The sequence below is a fragment of the Choloepus didactylus genome, chromosome 1 (genome assembly GCF_015220235.1).
Source record: "Choloepus didactylus isolate mChoDid1 chromosome 1, mChoDid1.pri, whole genome shotgun sequence".
In the NCBI taxonomy this organism is placed as follows: domain Eukaryota; kingdom Metazoa; phylum Chordata; class Mammalia; order Pilosa; family Megalonychidae; genus Choloepus; species Choloepus didactylus.
This window is the reverse complement of record NC_051307.1, coordinates 109,273,753-109,301,047: the sequence shown is the minus strand read 5'-3', so window position 1 is coordinate 109,301,047 and position 27,295 is coordinate 109,273,753. Positions and strand designations below refer to the sequence as shown.

The following is a 27,295-nucleotide window of genomic DNA, read 5'->3' as shown; positions in this document are numbered from 1 at the left end:
AGTAATAAGAGTTCTTTATATATTATGGATAAAAGTCCCTGGTCAGATACGTGATTCACAAATAATTTTCCCCAGTCTGTGGCTTAGCTTTTCATTCCCTTAGCAGCATATTTCATACAGCAAACATTTTAAATTTTTATTAAGTTCAATTTCTCACATGTTCCTTTTATGCATTATAATTCTGATGGCAATCTAAGAACTCTCTGTCCAACCAAGGACACAAATGTCACAAAGATTTTCTCCTACGTTCTAACAGGTTTCTTACATTTAGGTCCATGACCCATTCTTTTTTAATTCAGTTTTACTGAGACATATTCACCAATACTACACTGTCTTGATTACTGTAACTGTGCAGTAAATCTTGAGATTAGGTAGCATGAGTCCTCCATTCTGTTCTTTCTCAAAAACTTTTAGTTACTGTAGTTCTTTTTGCCTATTGTAAAACCTTTTAGTTGACCCAAAATTTTAGAATCAGCTGGTTGATTTCTACAGAAAAGCCTAACAGGCTTTGACTGTTATTGTGTTTAATCCATAGAACAATTAGGGAAGAACTGACATCTTGAGTCTTCCAAACCATGAACATGGGACATGTATTATTTTTATAAACAGAATTTAAAGCCTTTATGAAATTCCACATCATGATCAGACCCCTCCCCACCTACTCTGCTTCTTTTTTAGACTACACCATAAGCCACAGAAAATGAACAGGAAATGTGATCTTTCTCTACAAAATCTGGGTTAGTATTCCAAGGTCACTGAGGAAGAAAATGTTCCCCTCACACTGGAAGGGCAAATCAGGTGTGTGTGGTGGAACTTCCCTTCTCATCTCTGCACCATATGTCAAGGTCTATCTAAAATCCCATTTCTCAGCCCGGGGGATCTTTCCTCGTTTGTAAGCAAAGCTTCTTTTGGTTACTTAAGAAACAAATTCTCCAAAAGGAAGCAAAATAGGAGGAAAGCAGAAGGACACGGGAGTTCATGAGTCCCTTGCTTCCCATGTAGGTCCTGCCCCCAGAGCCTCCTCACCAGTTGGGGTGGGGGACAGAGGAGGGGGGCACCAGGCAGGAAAGGAGCCAGTGAAATGGCGACGGGCTGGGGTGTGCCGAGGACATTTTAAAGGGATTTCTCCAGCTCCATTTGAAAGTGTTTGGGTCTCCTCTCCCATCTTAAGAAAATTTCGTAAGAAATCTTCCATGTTAGTGATTTTTGAGATAATGGGGTAAAGAGTTGGGTTTCACAATTGAAACAACCAGGTACAAAACAGGCAGCAACTGCGTGAGCAAGAGCGGGAGGCAGACAGGCCGGGGAGAGGGCAAGAATGTAAGAAGAACCTCAGGAAGGCTTTGGACTGCGCAGGCTGAGGAACTGGGGAATGACTGATTTTAACCAAAATTGTCTTATGTTTAGTTGCGTCTGCCTCCCCGCCTCAGGCTGTAAGCCCCTGGGTGCGGGGTGGGGGGGCAGTCAGCCATTCCTCCCAGCCGAGTTACACCTGAGAAACCGCGCAGGGCGGGCGCTAAAGCTGCCCACCGCCTGGGGCAGGGGTCATGCCGCCCCTTCACACGCCATCCCCAGCATCTGGCCCAGGGCCAGGCACCCGGAGGCCTTCAATAAACGTGTTTAGTCTTAAATTGGGGGTTAAATGGGGAGATACAGGAAAAAGTACCTCTTTCCCCCTTGGTGACTGAGTTAATTCTAGCTTCCCTGGGTAAAGAAACCAAGGAGTGCTAAAATGAATTCAAATTCATCTGATAAGCAATAGGAAAAAAAAATGCACAGAAACCAAAACCTGGGCTGGACAGGGTCTGGGATCAGATAACTGAACAAAGAAATTCGGAAGTAACTCTTCTAAGCTGGGCAAGACCAAGGTGCTCAAATATTTTTAGGCATCTGTGGTCTGTCCCCTTGTGCACACTTTGCACTTGAATTCCCCTCATAGTAAAGTCCTCTAAACATACAGACTCTGATATATATTTAAATAAAAGTGATATATATCTAAATAAAAGTGTAAGGTGGTGTTGTGGTCTTCTGGTTCAAACTAGAGATTATAACTTTATTTAACTTTTTTTTTTGTTAAGATTCTGGTGCTTAGCATGGGAAATGCAAGTAGGCTGCACTCCTAAAAACTTTTTTTTTTAACAAAGGCTCATTGCTGTCTAAATGTTACACTTACATCTGCAACAAATGTACAAAAGGCTACCAAGTAAATCCTCTACTTTTAATTGACAGTTTTTTCCTTTAACTATTAATTAAATCAACCATTCAAGTGGCTTGTAAAACACTTAAACTCAGGGAACTAATGCTTTCAACTTCCATTAGGTTTCTCAAAAGATTTTTAAAATTCATCTATAAGACCTCTATCACTCACTAGCTTATCTATCATGTCTTAACGGTAAATTAAACCAAGTGGGGCAATTCATAGGCCTTGAAACCAGGCAGACCTTACACTCCCTATGACTTGGCTCTTCCACTCCCTATGACTTGGACAAATTTCCTAACTTGTTTAAACCTTTTTCCTCCATAAAAATTGACTATACTTCTTATGAAATTTAATTAAACAATGCATTTAAAGCACAATATACAACACTAAACAGACAGGAAATAAATGGTAACTGTAGTTAACATCATTTTAAATACTATTTTCATATCCTCTACCTTCTCCTTCCTCCAGAAAAAGATCTATTTACAGAAGGAAAAGAAAGCAAGCGAGACACCACAGATTTGTCTTCTAGCTTGATGCCATTCTTCTTTCAACTCAAAGCTCAAAGCTATGTCTAGCAGGAGGGTGAGTGATGAGGGAGGTCAAAGCAAGGAACAGAATAAATGCAACAACTAGTACAGGAACACTCCATCCCAACTGGAAGCTGGTTCCCCTGCTCGCTACCTAAATTCTCTCATTCCTGCAAGGTTCAGTTCAAGTCATAACTCTCCTATAGAGCTTTTTCAGATCACTGAAGCTCACAACGACTTCAAACTCAATGAGCTTCTAAACTCATACAACAGTTTGGACTGGCAATTGATCAGGGACCAGCTACTGACTTTTTTTCACTGCCTCTTGATATAACCATCAGATTGGGCTTTAGGACTCATCTTCAGACCAGTGGCTCTCGGGCCTCCTTCCCAAACTCCCTGGAGTGCTTGGTTAACTTGAGAAGCAGGAGCTGGTAGCTTACTCAGCTGGTGTTAGGCTTGGGTGCTCAGACTCCCTGTCTAACCTTCTCCCCACAATAGCTTGTGGGCCGCGGGCCAGGCAAATGCCTTGCTCACAGTGGGCGTTATCTAAGTATCTTTTCAGTGGCCAGTCAGCATCTTGATACAGTTGTAGCACCAGAGCACCTAAGTGGTCACACAGGGGCAGGGGGCTTTGGAATGTATCTCCCAAGAGGCACAGTGAATGCAGGTCAATGTTCCTATTTGCCCAGGGTCAGCCCTTAAAACTGCCAAGTATTTCATACTCTTCTAAAGTGTGAAAACAAAAGACCAGCACCCACTAAGTTATTAGACTTGTTTCAAAGTGACAGCATAGTCCAAAACCCTCTTCTCTAAGGACTTCCTTCAAAATTCCAACACTAATCCATTGTCTGAACCTGCAGCTGGAAAGGTCAGAAATGCATAAGTTTCCTGTGAGCTGGGCCAGAGAATTTAAACAGTGAGACATAGAGACTGAAAGTCAGTTAGTGATTATCTGTGGAGCTGGAAGGGACAGTGGCCAGGATGGCCATCTGAGTTCCATATCCACTGATAAATAAATGGAGGGCTGATCTACAGAGACAAACAGGAGAATGGTACAGATACCTGAAGGAAAGCAGGACCAGGTGACACAAGAGAGACCAGCCATCTCAGTTTGACCGTGTACCTTGCTGAGGAGGCCAGGTGGAGCTGCCTTCCAGGAGGTTCTGTAAGATATTCCACAGCCTGGAGAGTATGGAGTGGTCAGGAATCAAGACAACCTGGGTTCAAATCCTAGCCCTGCCACTAACTAGCAGCGTGCTCCCAGTGAAACTATTTTGTCTGTCACTAACTTGGAAAACAAACTGATTTGGTAACATCAGAGTGTTAAATTCCAAAATTTCCTAAGTTTATTATAATCATTTTTGTCTGATAGCAAAAAATAAGTGCTTGAATTTAACAAGTCCATGATAAGAAGATAACCTTGCTTTTCAGACTCATTAAAATCAATCTATTCCCATCCCTTGCAATAAGCAGAAAGAGAACCTACACCCATTTGGGAAGGAGTTGTCCAAACTTTGGCTCAAAGGCTCTCTAGCTGGAGCATACTCACTAACCTAAAGGGAAGCAGATGTGAGGACAACCTCACACCTCATCATTTCCATTTTAATCTTCAATGTTATAAACTGTTGTGGCAGACGTTTTTAAATTAGGTATATTGATTAAGTATAATTTCAGCAGAAGTTAATTAAAAATAGGGCAACACAAATGAGCTTCTAGAGCACAAATATAGGGCTTTAGCCATAGCAGAGAGGTACAGAGGGCCCTGCTGGGGTGGGGTGGGGGGCAGGTATCCATTGACTGTGCCAGCACCCACAGCCTCCCTGACTTGGGAGAGCCCAGGGCTTGGTTAGTTCCTCCGTAACAGGTGAGAGGAAGCATTTTTATCAAGTTTAGCACCCTTGAAAATGAACTACAGCTGTTTAACATTCAAGATCCCCTGGCACCAGGTAAAACACAGAGATAACATTTGAGAACCAGGTTTCTGGTCCAGTTTGCAAAGGTCCAAGTATTGTAAACATGTTAGCTTTCCTGGAACAGCACTATAAGGAAGGAAGGCTTTGTGAATGAAGCATGTTTTCTCTGTAAAAGACATACAAGGTAAAAAGCCAAGGAGACTACTCTATAAGTCAAGCTCTCGATCTTGAGGCTTGCTCTTGTGAAACTTATTGTTGTAAAGGGGAAGCTAAGCCCACCTATAATTATGCCTAGGAGTTACCTTCAGAGAACTTCTTTTGTTGCTCAAATGTGGACTTTCTCTCTCTAAGCCTAATTCTGCAAGTAAATTCATCACCCTCCCCCTGACACTGGACAGGAACCCCCCCAGATGAATGAGTCTACCTGGCAACATAGGACACAAATTACAGGAATAAGCCTGACCCTGGCATCAAGGGATTAACGATGCCTTTTTGACAAAAAGGGGGAAAAGAAAGATAACAAAATAAGGTTTCAGTGGCTAAGAGATCTCAAATAAGAGTCGAGAGGCTGTCCTGGAGGTTACTCCTATGCAAGCTTCAGCTAGATATGCTAAATGGCCACAGTATGATAAGCCCAAGTCAACAGTAGTCTTGAAAACCCTAAAGAATACCTGGATCCCTAAAAAAGTTTCACTCACTAAGTTTATTTGTCAGAGACTTAAATCCATAGAGAGCTCCTATGCCAGCTAAGTCCCCAAACCCAGAGGCAATAGCTATTCAAGAGCATCAACCAGATGCATCCCCTTTTCCCATAATGTCAACATCCCTTTTCAACATGAACAAGTTAGGGTGGTCACTGCCTAGACATCCCCGAAGATTGGGAAAGTGATTAAACTAGAGGAGGGGTAGCAACAGACAAGATGGAAATTAACTAAGGATTATGGATACTGAATCTGTATATAATTTTCTTTTTCTTAGTTCCTAGGGTATTAGAATAGCTAGAAGGAAAGAACTGAAATGGTGAAATTGTAACCCACGGCATTGTTTGAAATTTGCTCTACAGCTACTCGTTAAATTGTAATTTGAAGTTACCACCTTTTTGTATGTTATATTTCATAATAAGGAAATAACAAACTATGGTACTGTAACTCATATCATTTTTGGAAATTTACTATATAACTACTTGTTAAATCATACTTTGAAAGTTATTACCTTTTTGCATATATGCTATATTTCACAATAAGGAAATATCTGAAACTGGAACTGTAACCCATAACAGTCTTTGAAATTTGCTAACTATTTGTTAAATTGCTTGGAAAGTTATCACTTCTATGTATATATGTTGCACTCCACAATAAAAAATTCGATTAAGAAAAAAAAAAACTAAAAAAAAAAAAGCCAAGGAGATGTTCTGCTTGACTCTGTAAAGCAAAAAGCTGGAAAGAGGCTCACTCCTATCCTAACAAGAAAAAGCCAGATAAACTACAAAATCCTAACTTTTCTTGAACCCATAGAGGCAAATAAGAAGAAACCAACTATAGATTTTAAATAAATTGTGAAAGGCTGATGTGAACTACCGTGAGTGTTTAAGCCCCTGGGAGCCCCGAAGCAAGGGGAGTTCACACAGTAAGGAGAAGTGCAGGCTCTTCTCCCTAGATGGGGGAAGTCTAGATGGGAGACTGGAAAGAGCCTCCATCAGGGGAGCAGACCTGGAGAAGGGGAGCTACCCAGGAAGAGCACACTTCTCCTTATGGAGAAAAGACCCTTCTCCCCTTTGGACAAAATCCTTAAGCTGCTGGGGGTGGTAGAGCAAACCCTATTTCCTCCAGGGCACAAGATGAAGACCCACTGGAGTTAGGAGAAAATTTAAAAAAAATACAAAACAAACAAACAAACAAAAACCTCTACTCTGGGGGACAGGCAGAAAACTCTTTCCCAAACAAGATCTGCTCAAGATTCCAATTCAAACTGTTTCAAAGCACTTGCAAACACAGTCCAAATCAGAGCTTCCTGTGAATTTACTCTGTCTCTACAGTAATGATAAAATGCACAACAGTAGCCTCTTTACCACACGATGCCTTTACCTCCTCCAGAGGGCATGGTTGTGAGAGGCTTGTTCTTAAGGGGAACTGAATTATTCGCTCTCCCCTACATCCTGGACAACCCTGGCTAATTCCAAATAAAGAAGCAGGGGCAGCAGCTGATGCTTAGCAGGCAGCCAGATCATTCTGCCCTGCCTCAAGTCAGCCTCTCCCAATTACCAGCCACTCTGCTGCTGCCATGGCTAAGGCCAGGGTCCAGAGGCCTGCCCACTTACTATACCCAAGTTGGTCCCACACCCTCCTCCTGCAGGCAGTTATGCCATCCGGTTTCCAACCTTTGCCTCCACAAGAGCAAGCTTCTAGTAAGTTCTTGAGAGCTAATGATAGCGTATTCCTCTTAACTAGAACAGAGGAGCAATAAGACACTCCTTTTCATGTTTCTGCCGCTAGTCCATAAAGCAGCCCATACACGTCATTTATATTCACAGAGTTCCTTTTGCTATAGTCCTCAAAGGATTTATTGTTAGTAACTTTCAACTATATAGTGTCATTCCAGCTTGTAAAAAATTACAGTTATTACCCTACTATGGTGGTTTGGAGTTATGTACCCCAGAAAAACACGTTCTTAACCTTAACCTACCTGTGGGTGTGAACCCATTCATTGTAACCAGGACCTTTAGATGAGGTTACTTCAGTTAAGGTGTAGCCCAGCTGAATCAGGATTTGTCTTAATTCTTAATCCTGAAGGCCTTATAAAGGCGGCCACAAAGAGAAAAGACGTGGGGAGCAGTCAGAAGCTGGAAGTCAGTAGAATCCAGAACAGAAAGGAGAAGACGCCACCATGTGCACTGCCGTGTGATGGAAAAGCCAAGAAACTCCAAAGACTGCTGGCTGGCCAGCCAGAAGATACTGAAACTGGGAGGAAGCAAGCTTTCTAGTCTCTGAAACCAGAAGCCAATAAACTCCTCTTGTTAAACCAACCCACTGAATGGTATTTGTTTTATCAGCCAGAAAACTAAAACACCTACTTTAGAGATGAAGAAATTGGAGAATAAAAATTCTCTCCATTCAATTCAACATGTGTTTATTGATCACCTACTATATGGTTAAATTAGCCTACAAGGCCACAAAGCAACATTAGTTGTGATTCCTACCTTTAAGACATGATGTGCTGTTTGAAAAGATTTTAGTCTTTTCAACAATCAAAATGTGTATCCATATTTGGAGCAAAGAAAAATCCAAGCCAGACTGAAACTGAATGCTGAAAAATGCGTATGAGATAGACATCAACTCTTGTGGGTGCTCAGAAAAGGGAGGAAGTTGGAGCCTGCTAGCCTGTGCAGGGCTTCTGGGGGAAGAAAGGCTTGAGATAAACCCTGGAAGATTTAGACAGGCAGCTAGAGCACTGCTGGTGGAAGGAACCACAAATGGAACTGATGCAGAGGAAACTGACATCCAGGGAGGGAGGCTCAGGGCCCTTTCTAACCCATCCAAATAGACCAAAGGAGCGGGGGGGGGGGGGGGGGGGGGGGGGGGGGGGGTGTCGGCGGTTAAGCTTTCTCATCAACAGGGCCAAGTACCATTCATCTAAAGATGAATCCAGCGTATTCCTGCCCTCAGGGAATACAAAGGGGCACATTTCTTCCCCAAATAGCAAGTAAAAAAATTATTTACATTTACATGTAGCAGTAAAAACTTCTGCCATAGTAAAATGGAGAGAACATAGGCTTTGAAATTGGTCAGACTCCAGTTCAACTTGAGCCCACCCCTTAAGAGCACTGTTGCTTTAAGCAAGTTACTTTATTTTATTTCCTCTTAGTTTCATCTATCAAAATGAGAATAATAATACCTACTCTCCAGAGTCATGAAGATATAAAGAGACATATGAGTGCCTGACACTCAATAATTGTTACTTTTCTTTTTAAAATGGGTATTCATCTCCCCAGAAACCTTTCAATGGAAAACCAAAAGAGAACAGACAAGTTGCTATCATTACATCTTTTCCCACCTTCATCTCCATATCTTCAGTCTAATGTCTAATTTTATTTTGCTTTTAAGCATTTGCCTATTAGTTCATATATATAAATATCATCCCAGAAAAAAAACTATTTTAGAACCAAAGAAGAAAGTGATCAGAGATCCTCTCCCCAGATATTTTTAAATGATTTAAACATTTCTCCTCCTGCTGGGCGCTTCTAGATCCTTGCTTGGAATCTGTACCCTTAGACAGGTTGTTAACCCAGAGGCTTTTTCAAGGGTAGCTGATGTAGAATCTTCATCTGTAGGCCAGCATGGGGAGCAGGAGGACAGGAGCTTTACTAACAAATTAGTTGAAAGTGAACCAAACCTTCTGGGCTAGCAGGCTCGGACACCACCTGCAGACCCAGGGGAAATATAAAAGTATCTGTGGAAGACCCTCTCTGAGAACAAGAGAATGAACACTGTTGTTGTCAACAGGACACTCACACCACCCCATGCTTTTTTAACCCAGCACGAGTGGGAAAGCCTCATGGGCAGCCTTCAAGTGCTGAGAGCCAGTGACACTCAGGCAGTCAGGTTCCACTTTTGGAGGTTTTTTTTGCATAGCAGAGGAGAGGGCAGAGGTGTGGGTCCTGCTGGCAGACCTCCAACACAGAAATTAATGTCAGGACTGGCCTGCAACTCTGCCAGGACAGACCTCCGTGGGCAGAAGCTAGGGAGGGGGCAAGAAGAAGAGAAGCAGCACTGACGGTGCCTGTGATGTGTCAGGGCAAAGGAGAAAGTGGGAGGTGATGATGTCCTTTCATCTAAAGCCATTCTCGTTGCCCCTGCTTCTAGTGGTCTCCTACAACAGGTATTACGCACCCACCAGGCACTACTTAGACATTCATTTCCTATCAACCCTGTGGAATGGATATTATTATCCTCATTTTACATACGAGGAAACAAGGCTCAGAGGCAAAGTGACGTGCTAAAGGCTACACAGCTGCTTGTGGCAAAGCCTCAGTGCAAACCTTAGTTCAAGACCAGAAAGACAGGAACTGTCGCTGACATTATCCCCATTAGAGGAAATGAACATCTTCAGAAGCGATATTATTCAGATATTGATTCTAAGGAATCTTGATTTAATAAAGGACCATTCTCTATAATATGGATAACTGTTATCATCATGACAACATTTTGCTAATATTTGCTTGGCAACCCTACCACCACCACCACCACCAAAAGCTGTCATTACACGTCATATGGACAGTGACATTCATTCCTTCAGTCTTTGGAGCACCACATTAAATATGAGTAAATCCAACACCTGACTCAGGTTATCAGCAAACTGAAATCCCATTTCTCCTCCTTCACCACCTAAATACGGACAACCAAAGGCACAGCTCACAGTACACATCACGAGTGGAGCAATGAACCCAATTCCTAATTGAGGTAGCTAGTCTCCAAGGTGGCAACTGTAGAAGGCAGAAAAATGCTCCCCAACCCCAAGACATCTGCGCACTAATCCTCTGAAACAGTAAATAGATTACATGGTAAAGGGCAATTAATGTTACAGATGGAATTAAGATTGTGAATCAGCTAACCTTAAGATAAGGATATCATCAGGCTGAGGGGGGGGGGGGGCGGGCAATAAAATGACAACGGTCCTTAAAAATATAATGACACCGGTCCTTAAAAGTAGAAGAAGGAAATGAAAAGAGAATCAGAGAGATGACAGCGTGAGAAAGACTCAGTCTGAGCTGCCGACTTTGAAGACGGAGGAAGGGGGTCATGAGCCGAGGAATGTGGCCAGCTTCTAGAAACTGGAAAAGGAAAGGAAATATATTGACTCCTAGAACCTCCAGAAAAGAATGCATCTATGTCAATACCTTGATTTTAGCCTAGTGAGAACATTTAGACTCCTTGACCGACAGAACCGTAAGAAAAGGAATTTGTATTATTTTAAGCCACTGTTTGTAGTATTTGTTACAGCAGAAATAAAAAATAAATATATTAACCAACAGCTCCATCCCTCCCTAGGTGTACATGCCAATTCTCCCATCAAGAGATGGAGTTTCTGCCCCCTCCTCTTGAATCTGGGCTGGGCCTACATCTACTTTGCCCCAAAGAACTTGGAAGAAGTAAGTTAACGGGACTTCAAACCCATCAAGAAGGCATCAAGGAGGGAACTAACATAGCGGCATAGAGAGGAGTGGAAGCAGGTTAGCCCCCTGCAACAATTCATAAACAACAAAAAAATTGGTAAATAACCTGGAACAGCTGCGGGGAGACAAACATGACCGTCCACTCATCATACACCAACCTGAATTGGGAGGAATGCCCGAGATCACAACATAAAATCTGTAAGTAAAAACTGCGGACCCAAGCGGAGAGCCGAGAGCCCCTCCCTCACGGAAGCCTCAGGGTGCTAGAAAGCAGCACTCTCTGAACAAGAGAAAATACCTCAGCCCAGCTCCAACTAGGGTTTTAATGTTAACCACTCAATACAGACAGCGAATCCCCAGCAAGCAGACAGAGGCTTTTGGTGATGACTGACCTTGGGAGAGTCAAGGGACATATCTGTCTCAGGATGGGGAGCCCAGAGAATCGGGTGCTATCTCTGGCCGAAGGGTGAATCTGGGAGCTTTCTGTCCCTTTCTCTCTCTCAACCTAGGCAGCTCAGTTGAAAAAGCCTCAGCCACTTCAGCTCACAGTGCTTTGCATTAGAGAAAACCTCAGCCATTTTAAACTCACAGACAAGGTGGATACAGCAGAGTCAGAGAAACACAGAATCTATTTATATGCAACTGACCTCTCTGTAGGTCATTTCCCAAGAGGCAAGAGGAGGGGCCCAGCTCTACTACCTGCCTTACATTCAGAACCAGACCCCAGAGCCTGGGGGAGGAGAGCCGCGGGCCACACCCCCTTACACCAGCCGGTGACAAGCTGACAGGCGCCACCTGCTGGGCAGAAAAGCACAGGGTGTGTCAATCCTCTAAGACACACTATCAGGGAAACCGGATACTGAATATTTCCTCCTTCTGTGACCTGAGCTTGTTCTTGTCTGGGAAAACCTGATTGCAGTGGCCTAGGTGGTCAGATGCCTAGACAACAGAAAACCACAACCTACACTAAGAAAAATGAAGTTATGGCCCAGTCAAAGGAACAAACTTACACTTCAACTGAGATACAGGATTTAAACAACTAATGCTAAATCAATTCAAAAAGTTTAGAGAAGATATGGCAAAAGAGATAAAGACTATAAAGAAAACACTGAGCATACATAAGGCAGAAATCGAAAGTTCAAAAAAACAACTGGCAGAATCTATGGAAATGAAAGGCACAACACAAGAGACAAAAGACACAATGGAAACATACAACAGCAGATCTCAAGAGGCAGAAGAAAGTACTCAGGAACTGGAGAACAAAACACCTGAAAGCCTACACACAAAAGAACAGATAGAGAAAAGAATGGAAAAATATGAGCAACATCTCCGGGAACTTAAGGATGAAATGAAATACAAGAATGTACGTATCATTGGTGTCCCAGAAGGAGAAGAGAAGGGAAAAGGGGCAGAAACAATAATAGAGGAAATAAACAATAAAAATTTCCCATCTCTTATGAAAGACATAAAATTACACATCCAAGAAGTACAGTATACGCCAAACAGAATAGATCTGAATAGGCCTATGCCAAGACACTTAATAATCAGATTATCAAACGTCAAAGACAAAGAGAGACTCCTGAAAGCAGCAAGAGAAAAGCGCTTCATCACATACAAAGGAAGCTTAATAAGACTATGTGTGGATTTCTCAGCAGAAACCACAGAAGCAAGAAGTATGTGGTGTGATACATTTAAGATACTGAAAGAGAAAAACCACCAACCAAGAATCCTATATCCAGCAAAACTGTCCTTCAAATATGAGGGAGAGTTCAAAATATTCTCTGACAAACAGACATGAGAGACTTTGTGAACAAGACACCTGCCCTTCAGGAAATACTGAAGGGAGCACTACAGACTGATAGGAGAAGACAGAAGTGAGAGGTTTGGAACACAATTTTGGGTGATGACAGCACAGCAATATAAGTACACTGAACAAAGATAACTATGAATAGGGTTGAAAAAGGAAGGTTAGGAGCATGTGGGACACCAGAAGAAAAGAGGAAAGATAAAGACTGGGACTTCATAACTCAGTGAAACCTAGAGTGTTCAACAATTGTGATAAAAGGTACAAATACATTTTTTCACGAGGGAGAACAAACAAATGTCAGCCTTGCAAGGTGTTAAAAATAGGGAGGCATTGGGGGAAAAATACAATCAATGTAAACTAAGCTACAGTCTTAAGGCCATAAAGCATCAAAGGTAATACATATGCAGTCGAGTACCTTCACTGGAGAACGGCCGATGGTGTCTGGAAAACCTCTGTTAGCTGGGAAGGCACGTGGCTGGCATCTGCTCCAAAGTTCTGGGTTCAAAATGGCTTTCTCCAAGGACATTCCTCTCTAGGCTTCAGTTCCTCAAAAATGTCACTCTCAATTGCTCTTGGGGTGTTTATCCTCTCTTAGCTTCTCCGGAGCAAGAGTCTGCTTTCAACAGCCATCTTCAAATTTCTCTAATCTGCAGCTACTCTCTCAGCTTCTGTGCATTCTTCAAAGTGTCCCTCTTGGCTGTAGCAAGCTCGTTCCTTCTGTCTGAGCTTGTATAGTGTTCCAGTAAACTAACAAAGGCCCATGCTGAATGAGGGGGGCCACATCTCCATGGAAACTATCCAATTAGTCATCACTCACAGTTTGGTGGGTCACATCTCCATGGAAATACTCAAAGAATTACAATCTAATTATAACACTGATATGTTCACCCACACAAGATTACATCAAAGATAATGGCATTTTGGGGGACATAATACATTCCACCAGCACATTCCACCCCCTGGACCCCAAAATGACATGATCTTTCCATACACAAAATACATTCATCCCATCACAATATCACAAAAACTTAAATCATTTCAATAACAATATTTAAGTACAAGATCCCATCAGAATCAGTCATAGGCATGGTCTGTCCTAAGACATAATTCCCCTCTCGCTGTGGACCTGTGAAACTTAGAACAAGTTATGTACTTCCAAATATACAAAGAAGGGACATTCACAGGATAAACATTCCCATTGCCATAAGGAGAAAGTGAAAGGAAATCAGGGTTTAATGGACCAAAAGAGTTCCTAAAACCCACAGGGCAAACTCCATTAGATTTCAAAGTCTGAGAGTTATTAACAGAACAATATTGCATCCTTGGGGATTGAGAGAACGGGAGTCCAACCCTTTCCAAAGGCTTTCACGGCAGCCCTTTTCTCTCCAAACACTGGTGTGAGTGCTCCAACATATCCACACACTGGGGAGACCACCTTCTCAGCCCCACCCTCCTCAAACATCGGGACAGCACCCGGATTCTCTTCCTTCTTCGGGACACACGCTCAACCCCTTCAGAACAGTGGGGTGGCAGCCAGGCTCTCCCCAGTCTCCTGGGAATGTGCTCTACCCTCTCTGAGGCCTGAGGTAGCAACACCTTTCCTGAGCATGGAGGTGGAAGGCCCACCCTTGACCTCCGGGGCAAACTCACCCTTTCCATGCGTGTGGGCCACTCCACTCTCCCAGCCCAAGGCCTCTTGACTCCAGACCTCAACCTCCATGGCTCTGTTTTTGAAGAAATTTTTCCTTCAATTTGTTCCTTGTCTTTCTCCTCCAGTCCCAACTGGCAGCAGCTCTGTCCATAAAGAGCTTGCAAAAATTCTGTTGGCTTCACATGAAGTACACAGGGGTCAAAGCTATCAGACAATAGGACTTTCCACAAATCCTTTCTGCCTAACTCCTTTTCCAATCTTGGCTTGTACTGAAATGGTGGCTGGTTAATTCAACCATGTTTGGTTAAAACCTCATGTTGGGCTATAGCTTCTGGGTTTCACCCCCTGAAAGCCCAGAGTTTTTCAGGCTATCAATTTCTGGTTTCTTTGCAACCATGAGTTCATTTCTCAGCTTATCTCTGCCCTCTTGCATTTTACTATAAGCTGCAAGTAAAAGCCAGGCTACTTCTTCTATATTTTGCTTGGAGATCTCATCAGCTAAACATTCCAGGTCGAAGCTTTCAAATTCTGCCTTCCATCCAACACTAGGATTCAATTTTGCCAAATTCTCCGCCACTTTAAAACAAGGATCGCCTTCCTTCCAGTTTGCAACAACACATTCATTATTTCTGCTCAAGGCCTCATCAGCAGTATCTTTAGAGTCCATATTTCCCCAGTCTCTTCAAAGCAGTTTAGGCCTTTTCTATCCAGCTCCTCACAACTCTTCCAGAATCTTCCCCTTATCCATTTAAAAAGCTGTTACAACATGTTTGGTATTTGCAAACTCAGCAGCACCAGGACCCCACTTCTCTGGTACCAAAATCTGTTCTAGTTGCTAATGCTGCAGGAATGTAAAACATCAGAAATGGATTGGCTTTTATAAAAGAGGTTTATTTGGTTACACAGTTACAGTCTTAAGGCCATAAAGCATCCAAGGTAACATATCAGCATTCGTGTACCTTCACTGGAGGATGGCCCATGGTGTCCGGAAAACCTCTGTTAGCTGGGAAGGCACGTGGCTGGCATCTGCTCCAAAGTTCTGGGTTCAAAATGGCTTTCTCCCAGGACATTCCTCTCTAGGCTGCAGTTCCTCAAAAATGTCACTCTCAGTTGCTCTTGGGGTGTTGGTCCTCTCTTAGCTTCTCCGGAGCAAGAATTAACAGAATCATTGTACTATGCTTCCTTTAATGTAACAAAGGCAGTATACCAAGGTACATGCAGATAAGAGGTGGGCATAGGGGAGGGGTGTGAGACACTTGACATTGGTGGTGTTGTCTGACTCCTTATTCTACTTTGATTTAAGGTTATCTTTCCTTTTGCTGCTTCCTGGCTGTCATGTTTGTTTTTTTGTTTTTTTTTCCCTCTTTCTTTTTTTTTTTCTTTTGCCTGTGTAACTTCTTTGACTCTTCCTCCTGCTTTGTGGAAGAAATGTAGATGTCCTTATATAGATAGTGGTGAGGGTGGTGAGCACATAAATATGTAACTATACAGGGAACCATTGATTGTTTACTTAGGATGGAATATATGGCATGTGAACAAAACCATCTTAAAAAAAAAAATGGGCTGATGATGAAACCTTGAGGGCAATATACTGAGTGAAATAAGCCACACACATAAGGACAAATATTGCAGGGTCTCACTGATAGGAACTAATTATAATATGTAAACTCATATACATGAAATACAAGTTACCAAGATATAGAACGAGGCTAAAGAATGGGGAGTTGTTGCTTAGTATGAGCAGAACATTCAACTAGGATGAACTTAAATGTTTGGAAATGAACAGAGGTGACGGTAGCATGTTGTGAGAATAACTAACAGTGCTGAATGGTGCATGAATGTGGTGGAAAGGGGAAGCTCAGAGTCATGTATGTCACCAGAAGGAAAGTTGGAGGTCAAAAGATGGGAATGTATAAAACTGAATCCTGTGGTGGGCAATGTTTGTGATTAACTGTACAAATATTAGAAATCTCTTTCACGAACCAGAACAAATGTATGACACTACAACTAGAAGTTAATCATAGAGGGGCATATAAGGAGAAAATAGATACCTATTGCAAACTATATACTACAGTTAGTAGTATTTCAACATTCCTTCATAAACAGTAACAAATCTAATATACCAATACTACGAGTCAACAATGGAGGGGGGCTGGTTAGGTATACGGGAGGATTTGAGTTTCCTTTTTTTTTTCCTTCTCTTCTTTGTCTTTATTTCTTGTCTGGAGTAATGAAAGTGTTATAAAAATTGAATAAAAATTAATTGTAGTGATGGATGTACAGCTGCATGAGGGTACCAGGGGCAACTGATCGTACACTTTGGATCTTTGGATAATTGTATGGTATGTGAACAATCTCAATAAAATTAAAAAAAAAAAAAAAGGCATCATCAAGAAGTCCCGGCAGCTTCTACTTCATCTCTCTTGGAGAGCAGAGATTCTAGGTTAGAAGTCCAGCCTGCCCTGCTGGAGAAATGCACCACATGGAGAGGCCCTAGAAGATGAGACACAAGCATGGAGAGAGAGGCCACCTGTAGGAACACCCAGGTGCCAGGCATTCAGCCCCAGCTACAGTCCCAGTTGCCATCTGACTACAACCACTTGAGGGAATAATGAGATCTAATAAAAATGGTTATTGTTTTAATCCACTAAGTTTTTGAGTTTATTACCCACCAATAGATAACTGACACATTGTCCAACAAAATAAAAAAACTCACAAGTATATTACGCATGTTGTATCACAAGAATAAATCCAGCTTAAATAAACCTTCCTAAGGAAAAAGTAATTTTCTCTTAAGACACCGACAGTGTCTCCAGGGAGAGACGGGACGTGGGAGGCTCTGCCCATGCACAGGAGAAACGCCAAGCACTGCTTCAGGGTCAGAGAACACCTCAATAAGATCCCTGAACAGGGCATGTGAAGAGCTGCCTTCTAGTCTCAGGCTTGCCACTTGTTACTCCTGAAACTTTAAAAGATGAACCTCTCTAAGTCTCAGTTCCTTCATTTGTAAAATGATGATAATAATGTATACTCCACGTATTTCATGGGTTTGTAAGATTACACATGAGAAGACAAAATGCTGCAAAGTACACAATCATCAGGGGTCATTAGAAACTCTTTGAGGGCAGAAACTACAGCAAATTTATGTCAGTATCCTGCTTAGAACTGACTATGGAAGGAGAGAGGGAGCAAGGCAGGCCAGAAAATGCCATAGTCTGGGCCCCACAGGCATCCTGTTGTTAGCCAAAGAAGACTGCCTACCAGATCTTCAAAAACATCCTACACCCAGAAATAATCATCCAGGCCAACCCCTTCATTTAACAATGTGACGATTCACCTTTAGAAAGGTCCTGGGCTCTACCCAAGATCTGTAGAGACAAACACCAGGGATATGACCAATAACTGCAGAATGTATACTGCACTTCAAAGTTTAGACAGTTTTTACCCATATTATCTTATTTATTTTCACATGTAGCCTTTGAGCTGGGTGACGAAGTATTATTAAAATTCTCATTTTTCACTCCCAGGAGAATGACTCTCCCTGGTGACTTGGCACACAACTCCTTGGGACACAAGGAATGAGCCTGGCCCTGGCATCGACGGACTGAAAGTACCTTCTTGACCAACAGGGGGAAAGAAAGGTAACAAAATAAGGGATACAGTGGCTAAGAGATTTCAGATAGAGTCGAGAGGCTATCCTGGAGGTTTCTCCTATCAAGCTCCAGCTAGGTATCCCAAATGGCCACAGTATGCCATGTCCTAACTAACAGTTGTCCCAAAATACCTAGGTCCCTATCTGAGATTCTATAAAAGTTTCACTCACTAAGTTTCTCTCTCAGAAACTTGAAGCTACCAAAGTGTTCCTATGCCTGACAAGGTCTAAAACCCAGCAGCAACAGCCTCTTTAAGAACAACAATCAGATGCAGCTCCCTTCCCCATAATGTTGACACCCCTTTTCAATATGAACAAGTTAGGGTGGTCTCTGCCTGGACACCCCTGAAGATCAAGAAAGTGATTAAACAAGAGGAAGGGATACCAACAAACAAGACAGGATTTAACAAAGGATTATGAATACTGAATCTTTACATAAATATTTTTTTAGATGCTAGGGTATTAGAATAGCTAGAAGGAAATAAAAGGTAGAAATGTAACCCATAACATTCTTTGAAATTTGCTCTATAGCTACTCATTAAATTGTACTTTGAAAGTTATCACCTTTCTGTACATGTTATATTTTACAATAAAGAAATAACTGAAATTGCGGAACTGTAACCCACAACATTCTTTGAAATTTGCTTTCTAGCTACTTGTTAAATTCTTGAGAATTATCACTGTTACGTATATATGTTAAATTTCACAATAAAAAAGTGAAAAACAACAACAAAAAAATTTCCCATTTTTCAACCTAGGGAATTGGACACTCCAAGGTTAAATGCCCTGTCCAGGTGTTCTGGTTTGCTAATGCAAAACACCAGAAATGGATTGGCTTTTATAAAGGGGATTTATTATCTTACAAATTCACAGTTCTAAGGCCATAAAGGAAGGTGCCCATACAAAGGCATCAAGAGGATACTTTCCCTGAAGAATGGCCGATGGCGTCTGGAACACCTCTGTCAGCTGGAAGGCACATGGCTGGCATCTGCTGGTCCTTTGCTCCGGGGTTGTATTTCAAAATGGCTTTTTCCAAAATGTCTCTGGGCTTCTGTCTTTGCTCCTCTCTCAGCTCCTGTGCGTCCTTGCTTCTTTCTCCCAGGGCGTTTCTCTCCAAATATCTGGAGTCCTCTCTTAGCTTCTCAGGGGCAAACTCTGGGCTTCATCTCTTAGCTTAGCATCTCCAAACATCCTTCTGTCCACATCCCCAAGCATCCCCAAGAATAAAAGCGTCTATGTCACTCAAGCTCTCTTAAGTAGTCCAGTGAACTAATCAAGACTCACCCTGAATGGGCAGGGCCACACCTCCATGGAAATAATTCAATCAGAGTTCTCACCCACAGTTGAGTATGTCACAACTCCACAGAAACAACCTAATCCAAGTATCCCACAAGATTGGATTAAAAGAACGTGTCTTTTGTGGGGGACATAATATATCCAAACTTGCACACCAGGCAAGGATTCAAACCCAGATGGTCAAATCCTCAGCCCACTGATGTTTTCCTACACAGTAATTTCTTGCACATGCTGGTATTTTGCACAATCATTTCGGCATGCAATATATTTCAAACTCCAAATTCTGTTTTATTGTAAGTTCTTTTTCTTCTTATTTCAACCTGCCTTCAGCAATATTTCCAGTCAGCCTTCTCTGATAGGATTCTACGGACCTTTTGTCTTAAAGAAAAGCCAGTTCAGTGGCCAAATTCAGCACTAGAACATTTCTTTAAACTGATTAATCAAAACTGGGCCTTCTCGAGACAAACAATGCCAACACTAGTAAGACTGTTTCTCTCCTGCTCAGCCCCAGCAAACTTGCTGTGTTGGTGCCCTCATTCTTTCCCTCCAGCTGCTGTGAAACGGGAACACTGTGGTAAGAGCATCTTGGTAATCACACTCTGACTTGGGAGGAAACAGGCCACTGAGACCACAGGAGACCTGAGAAACAAAGTCTTGCAAGACTCTGGGCCACTCTGATTTGGACCAGAGCGGGCAGAAGATGTCTTCAGGGCAAAGACAGATGTTTTAATTGAACGTGGCTGTGACCAGTACTGACAAACACTGCAGGCACCGATACAAATGGATTGTAAACAGTCCCCACCAGCAATCAGGAGATCAATGGTTTGAGGCTGGGGAAAAGTCCAAATGAAGGCATCATCAAGGCACTGGCTGCTGGCGACTCTTGGTCCTTACATGGCAAGGTACAGTGGCAACATCTCCATTTCCATTGATGTTCAGCTTCTGGCTCCCTCTGGCTTTCTCTCTCCATTATCAGTCTTTAATGCATATTTTGCCTTTAATTATGTAATATTTCCAACATTCTATAAAAAAAGTTATTTACTTGTCAAACAAGCACCAATAATAAATAAATACACATGAGAAACAATTTTACTGTGGTCAAAAGGTTTTGATGAAATTAAGGAACCATTCTTAATACACAGTCTTAATAAAAGAAATGAAATGGATGGAATTCAATTTTCATGATAAATGCTGTTGACCAAAATCCAAAAGCAATTTTACCTTAAACAGCAAAGTACTAAACTATTTCCATCATCAGGAAATAAAACTGGGAATGCGTGCTCTTACCAGTAAAAAAACAAAAACAAAAACTGGGCCTTCTCACATAATTATTCTTCCCAAAGTATATCCACCCATGTGTACCTTGAGATATGCATGGTTATAACAAACACAGTAGATTAGGGTGCTCAAAAAGCAATGGTGGCTCACCAACTGGAGCAACATTTAACACATAAGTACCAAGAAGTCATTTTTAACAAATGGTGTAAAACGGAGACAAAAACTTCCTGGCTTTAGCAATGAAAACTGATTTGTGTTCAAGGAAAGATCTCAAAGTGAAATGAGCAGCACAGAAACTTATGGGATAATTCCAGTGGTTCCACAACCTGAGGTTCTGAACTTGGATGTGCGCCTATACTGGGGAGGCCCCAGGAAGTTGGGGAGAGGAAATGCGAAAAAGGAATTAACTGGGGAACAGATTCAATGTCCTCTTTCCTTTACTATGTAAGGTCTATCTTCCCACCGCAGCCTTTATTTCAGGGACAAGGAATGCTTGTGAATGTTCTGCTTCCCTTTAAATTGTTGTCTCTCTGGGCTTGCAAATGTTTCTCACGCGCCTTCAGCAGGGGCATGCAGACACCTCCAAGAAGTACTTCTAACAGCCAGACCTTGCAGCGACCCTGTTACGTAACGGGCATCTCCGTACACTTCGTTATGAACGAGCCTTCGGTGGTTTGGCTATAGTTTCTGCAGGAAAGCACTGGCATTCGTTCATTTTCCCCCAAACCACGACACACTCTCCCAGCCCCTCCCCAACCTTTCACCTCACCCCGAACCCCCACGTTCAGAAGATTCTAACAGCCCTGCACCCTCAGTTTAAAGCCGAACAGACCTGCTCCTAGTGAAGACACCTGCCCCGCGGCCTCCCTCGCTCCCCAACCCCGCCAGGTGTGAGGGATCCCGAGGGCAGCGAGCCCCAGCGCTTCAGGGACGCTTATTTCCCGCTGCCCCAGGCACTACCAGAGGCAGCAAGGCCGAGACCTTGGGAAGGCGCCCGCCGGCCTTCTCAGAGAGGGCTCTGCCCCCGACGCAGGTGAGGACACAGGGGAGACGGGGACCCCCAATAAACCACGCTCCCTCCTCCATTAATAAAACGCAAGAAAAAAAAAGGCTCTGTTTACCGACATGAGTGATCACTGTGGCCAGTCGCCGAGTGAGCTCCTGAGGGGCCATGTCTTCTTTCAACCAAAATAGCATTTCACGGAAAAAGCACTCGGTAAACAAAAGAAAGCAAAACAAAACTATTTCTATCGCTGATAAGGGTGATTTTTTAAAGGCATCTCCTCCCGAGGAGACTCTTGACTCTTCTTGCCTCTCTTCAAGCACAAAAACTCTGCTGGGCTGTTCGGATCGAGGACGCCAGCCACGCCCTGCAGAGGATTAAAGTCTGGCAGCTTTCCAAGAGTAAGGTCTGGCATTTAGAGAGAGAGGAAACAGCGGCTCTGGAGGTGAGCTGCAGAGGGCGAGAAAAGCAAGTCACCCCAATCTCGTTTTAGCAGAACAGGAGTGGTCCTGAGCCGTCGGGTGACCAGCCGTGTCTCAAGGGAGAGTCGGGATGTAGGAGGCTCTGCCCACGGGCAGGAGAAACGCCGAGCGCTGTGCCCGCAAGTGCCGAAAGTGAAGGAGAGAACGCGGCTGGCAGCAGAAGCTCTGCTGCGCCATCCAACCCACGCCGTCCAGCGCGTCCCGCCTCGGCGCCCACCTCCACCCACTGGGGGGCGGTACCCGGGGCTCCCAGGGAGGTGCGCACGCGCCAGAGCGCCACCCGTTTTCCGGTGGGGGAGGCTGCGCCCCCCCGCCCATTGGAGGCGATTCAAAGTCTGTTCTGGGAGAGACAGCAGACTGGCGCTCCTGCCAGCACCAGAGTCTGCTGCAGGTGCGCGCCCTCTCGCTCTCGGCTTCTTTTCCAGGGACTCCTCTTCCTTCCCAGCCCAATATCCACGGAGAGGCCGAGACGAGGAGAGGGTGCCTGGGAGGGGTGCAGCCATCCTCCAGGACGCGAGGAGGAAAACTGGGTGAGGCCGGATTGCCCGCCACCGTCTCCTGACTACGGGCTGGGCTGGCCGTTTTGGGGGTGGGGTATTTGGAGTTTGTTCCCCCCTCCCACCCCCCGTTAGGGCTTGTGTTAGGCCGTTATCAGCCTCGGCTGGACATACCCGCGCTTGGAGCGGGAGCACGGACTGTGAATGGACTGGGATGGACACGCTTCTGCGCACACAGGTCGCCACCGTGTGAGCCTTTTCCTTTTGCAGCTACTCGTGTGCGCCACGGCTCCGTTTGCCACCTACCACTCGTGGTAATCCTTTCCTGAAAGGCTGGGGCACAGCTCCAAACCGGTCCCGCTCCCCCATCAGCCCGAGGGGCTCCTTCTCAGATGGGCTCTCTGGTGGTAGACGCTGTCCGGCGGCTTCCTTGCGTGGCTGCAGATACTACCTGAATAGCTGCGAAAGACGGTAACCCCGTTCAGCGGGGCTCTGTGGGGAAAACCTGAGCAGACACGAATCTGGTCAGGTTGTGCCCTAGTTTATTCTACTGCGGGAGGACGCCGAATACCCGACCGTGCTAGCGGCAGTACCAGCCACTTATGCCAGCACTCTCAGCTATCCCATTCCTCTTCAACATTCAAATAGCCAAGTCCCAAAAGCCCTGGATCCAATTTCTAGTACTAACCACTCACCCCAGAAGCTTAAGGCATTTTTAAATGCTTTCTGAACAGTTGTGGACTGTGGTTAAGAGATGTTAGCCCACGTGTGACGTGAGATGTGTGGCGGTTCCTCCTTCTGGTAAGATTTGAGCACTTTGCACTCTGCTTGCCCAGGTAGAGTAACCATTTTATAGCCACTTCTTGTAAGAGATTCAGAAAAAGGTTACGGACCAGAGGAGAGACAGTTTTGGATTGTATTTCCATGGTGGTTTCTGGCTATTCTGTGGTCACAAATATTTTTGAGGGACCTCAGCTTACTGGGTGGGGACTAAAGCTTAGGTGTGCGAATCATGAAAAGGGAAAGAGAATGGGGGAGAAGAAGAGGAAGGGGGAGGCTTTCAAATAGGACTAAGCAAGAATATGAAAAGGAAAGGAAAAACAAATTATACTTAGAGTGCTGTTTCTTTTGCATATCTTCTGCACCTTCACAAATCTTCAAAGGTTTCCATGGAGATAAATAAGTTGGAGCTAATGGCAGTCTGTGGTAGGCAGTGCCTGTCATCAGGAACTGATTCTTTCCATTTCTAACTTTTACACTACCACAGCCTCAGCTGCCTCACCTGTTGGGTGAAGGAGTGGGTCTGTGATCTCCAGGTTCCCTTTTCCAGCTCATGCTATAATGATGACTAAGTAGAAATGACCACTTGGAGTTCAATAGCCCAGCCTCCTTGTTCCTCAGAGAAAATGCTCTTCGTCTCCATGGCTCTTAGGAATATTGACGTCCTTCCTGCCTTTCCTCCTCTCCTCCCTTCTCCCCTCCCTGCCTCCTTTTCTTCCTCCTAATTGTGGTCTATTTTGTGGCTCCCTGGCTCTGCTAAAACATATTGCTCTTTTATATGGCAAAACTCAGAGGAACAAGCAAGAATATATTCCCTCTCTCTCCTATGAGTCAGTTAATCAGTTACGTCTATTGAGCATCTATCATGTGCCCAGGGTTGAGATACACACTGTTGGGTAACAGCAACATCAACCGCCATTTTTAAAGTGAGGGCTCTGTGTCTGGTTTGAAAGCTCTGCAAAAACCTAAGGGTTTAAGCCTCATTTTACAGATGTTGCTTGTGCAGGGAGCTCACTTTGAGCAGTAAGAACCTAGGGCCATTCTCTGCCTCCAGGTAAGGATTTGCCTGAGCTTGGAAAGAGCAATCCTCCAAGCACTGCCAAAAGCTAGATTCTGCCTCCCCGATGATGGAATGACAGCTTGGACTCTGACAAAGAGAAAGATAAAGGATCCACCTGAGAGAGTAACACAGCTGATACTGACCTCCTCAGCTCGCTGTGCCACAGGTGAGAATGAGTGACGCCTGGAGCACCACCTGGACCACCCAGCTTAGTCTGCATCAGTGGTTCTCATACTTAAGCAGAATCACCTGAAGGACTTTAAAAACACAGATTCCTGGACCCACCCCAGCCCCCCAGTTTCAGATTCAGAAATCTTGGGTGGGGGCCTGAGAATCTGCATTTCTCACAAGCAGCAGGTGATACTGATGCTGCTGGCCCTGGGACTACATTTTGAGTACCTAGCACTAGCAGAGCTCTTCAGACTTAGACCACAAACCATAGTAAGATTTGTATTTTGCATTACGATACATGTGACACATAAATGAATGATTAAAAAACAAAAGTTGTATGGAACAATTTTTTCCCTTACTACATGCAAACCCCTGAAATATTTTCTACTGTATTTCATTTTTTTAACCGATGGTCCAACTTGAGGAAATTTGAATATGGACAGAGTATTGGATGATAAAAAGAAACTAGCATTAACTTTCTTAAATATAATGATGGTGTTGTGGAAATGTAAGATGTCCTTATTTTTTTAGAAATGTAATTAAAGTTTTGGGGGATGAAACATCATATTATCTGTGATTTTACATTCCTGAACAAGAAGAATAAATGAGGTAAATACTGCAAAATTTTAATAATTTATATCTTTCTGTATTCTGAAGTCAGCCTGCCTTCCTGGCACAGGGGTGCTTCTGTACATGCAGGTACACACACATGGGGATGTAGCATACATGCCCCCATCTCTGCACTTCCAGTCCTCTCCATATATATCCTTTCTTGGTTTTAATCTCATTGTCAAAATAATGCATTTCTTTGTAGAACATCTTAGCAAAGTACAGAAAACTAGGGAGGAAGAGGGATGGAGAATCAACCGTAATTCCACCACTCAGAGGCATAACCGTTTGGGATTTTAAAAATTATTTGGTGTATTTTTTATTATATATGTATTTTATTATATATACACATACATATAGAACATAAAATTGGCCATCTTAACCAGGTACAATTCAGTGGCATTAATTACATTTACAGTGTTGTGCTACTATCACCACCAACCATTCCAAAATTTTTTCATTACTCCAGACAGAAACTGTGTTTCTATTAGGCAATAACTCTCCATTCCTCCTGCCCCCAGCCCCTGGTAACCTCTAATATACTTTCCATCTATGAATTTACTTATTTAAGATATTTTAAATAATTGGAATCACACAATATTCCAAATGTTTTTGAATAACTAAAGCATACAGGTAAGTATAAGATTCAAAAATCAGTATATAATGAAGAAGAACTCCCTCTTCCCCTCTTTCTGAGCCACCATATTTTCCTTCCCAGAGGAAACATCTGAGCTCACATGGACATATTTGTGTGTTTTCTTTTAGTTTTTTTACACAAATTGTAGCTTAATTTCTTAATTTCTTCTTCTTGCTTTTTTTATTCTTCAGTTTATTTTAGAGAAGGTTCCATATCAGTATACATATAGTGCTGTTTCACTATTTTTGAAAAATAATCTGGTGTTAATTTAACTTTTTCTAATTAGAGAAGTTGTAGTTTTACAGAAAAACCATGCAAAAAAATACAGAGTTCCCATATATCCCATTACACACAAAGTTTTCCCTATTAACAGTTTGTATTAGTGTGGTACCTTTGTACAATTGGTAAAACAATGTTATTATAATTATACTATAAATATAGTCCAGAGTTTACATTAGAATTCACTGTGTTCTATGGTCCTATGGTTTAGTTTGGTTTGGTTTTTAATTTTTATTCTTGTAACATGTATACATCCTAAAATTCCCCCTTTTAACCATGTTCAAATACATAATTCAATGGTGTTAATTACATTTACATTGTTGTGCTACCATCACCACCATACATTACCAAAACTTTTCCATTGTCCCAAATAGAAACTTGGTAAATTTTAAGCCTTAACCCCATATTCCCTACCCACTTCTGATCTCCTGATACCTGTATTCTAATTTCTGTCTGTGAATTTGCTTATTCTAATTATTTCATATCAGTGATATCTTATAATATTTGTCCTTTTGTCTCTGGCTTATTTCATCAACATGATGTCTTCAGGGTTCCTCCATGTTGTCGTATATATCAGAACTTAATTCCTTTTCATGGCTGGATAATATACCATTGTATAGGTATACCACATTTCGTTTATCTACTCCTCAGTGTGATGGACAATTGGATTGCTTCCATCTTTCAGCAATTGTGAATAATGCTGCAATGGACGTCAGTGTGCAAATATCTGTTCAAGTCCCTGCTTTCAATACTAGAAGAGGGAATGCCAGTTCATATGGTAATTCCATACTTAACTTTCTGAGGTACCAGCAAAGAATTTTCCACAGTGGCTGCACCATTTTATATTCTCACCAACAAAGAATGAGTGTATTTACTTCTCCACATCCTCTCCAACACTTTTTATTTTCTGTTTTTTTAATTGTAGTCATTCTAGTGGGTGTGGAATGGTATCTCATTATGGTTTTGCTTTGCAGTTCCCTGATGACTAAAGATATTGGGCATCTTTTCGTGTGCTTTTTTGGCCATTTGTATATCTTCTTTGAAGAAATGTCTATTCAAGTCTTTTGCCCTTTTTAAAATTCAGTTATTTTTCTTTTTATTGTTGAGTTGTAAATTTTCTTTATGTATTCTGGATATTAAACCCTTATCAGATATGTGGGTTTCAAATATTTTCTCCCATTCTGTATATTGTCCTTTTACTCTCATGATAAAGACCTTTGATGCACAAAAATTTTAATTGTGATTAAGTTCCATTTATCTGTTTTTGGTTTTCTTGCT

General features: G+C 42.8%; 2 protein-coding genes and 1 long non-coding RNA gene across 18 annotated transcripts in view; 2 read left to right on the top strand and 1 right to left on the bottom strand.

Moving 5' to 3' along the window:
• The window catches only part of LOC119537212, a 48,260-nt gene extending 28,437 nt beyond the window's left edge, over positions 1 to 19,823 (top strand). The window contains exons 3-4 of the long non-coding RNA XR_005217416.1: positions 17,801 to 17,914; positions 19,772 to 19,823. This is a non-coding gene — a long non-coding RNA (uncharacterized LOC119537212). The remainder of the gene's footprint in view (positions 1 to 17,800; positions 17,915 to 19,771) is intronic.
• Positions 1 to 22,203, bottom strand: part of MCF2L2 (MCF.2 cell line derived transforming sequence-like 2) — a 337,731-nt gene extending 315,528 nt beyond the window's left edge. For all 5 annotated transcript variants that reach the window (XM_037839691.1, XM_037839680.1, XM_037839694.1 and 2 more), the window contains exon 1: positions 21,621 to 22,203. Coding sequence is in view for 4 of the 5 variants with exons in the window: in XM_037839680.1 (XP_037695608.1) it covers positions 21,621 to 21,696 (76 nt within the window). In the remaining variant the exon portion in view is untranslated. The remainder of the gene's footprint in view (positions 1 to 21,620) is intronic.
• Positions 22,204 to 22,410: 207 nt separating this feature from the next.
• Positions 22,411 to 27,295, top strand: part of LOC119536983 (eukaryotic initiation factor 4A-II-like) — a 94,919-nt gene continuing 90,034 nt past the window's right edge. For 6 of the 12 annotated variants that reach the window (XR_005217410.1, XR_005217409.1, XR_005217408.1 and 3 more), the window contains exon 1: positions 22,411 to 23,282. The gene's annotated coding sequence lies outside the window, so the exon portion shown is untranslated. Of the gene's footprint in view, positions 23,318 to 27,295 lie in introns of all 12 variants that reach the window. The other 6 variants (XM_037839638.1, XM_037839654.1, XM_037839643.1 and 3 more) reach the window with 1 other exon arrangement.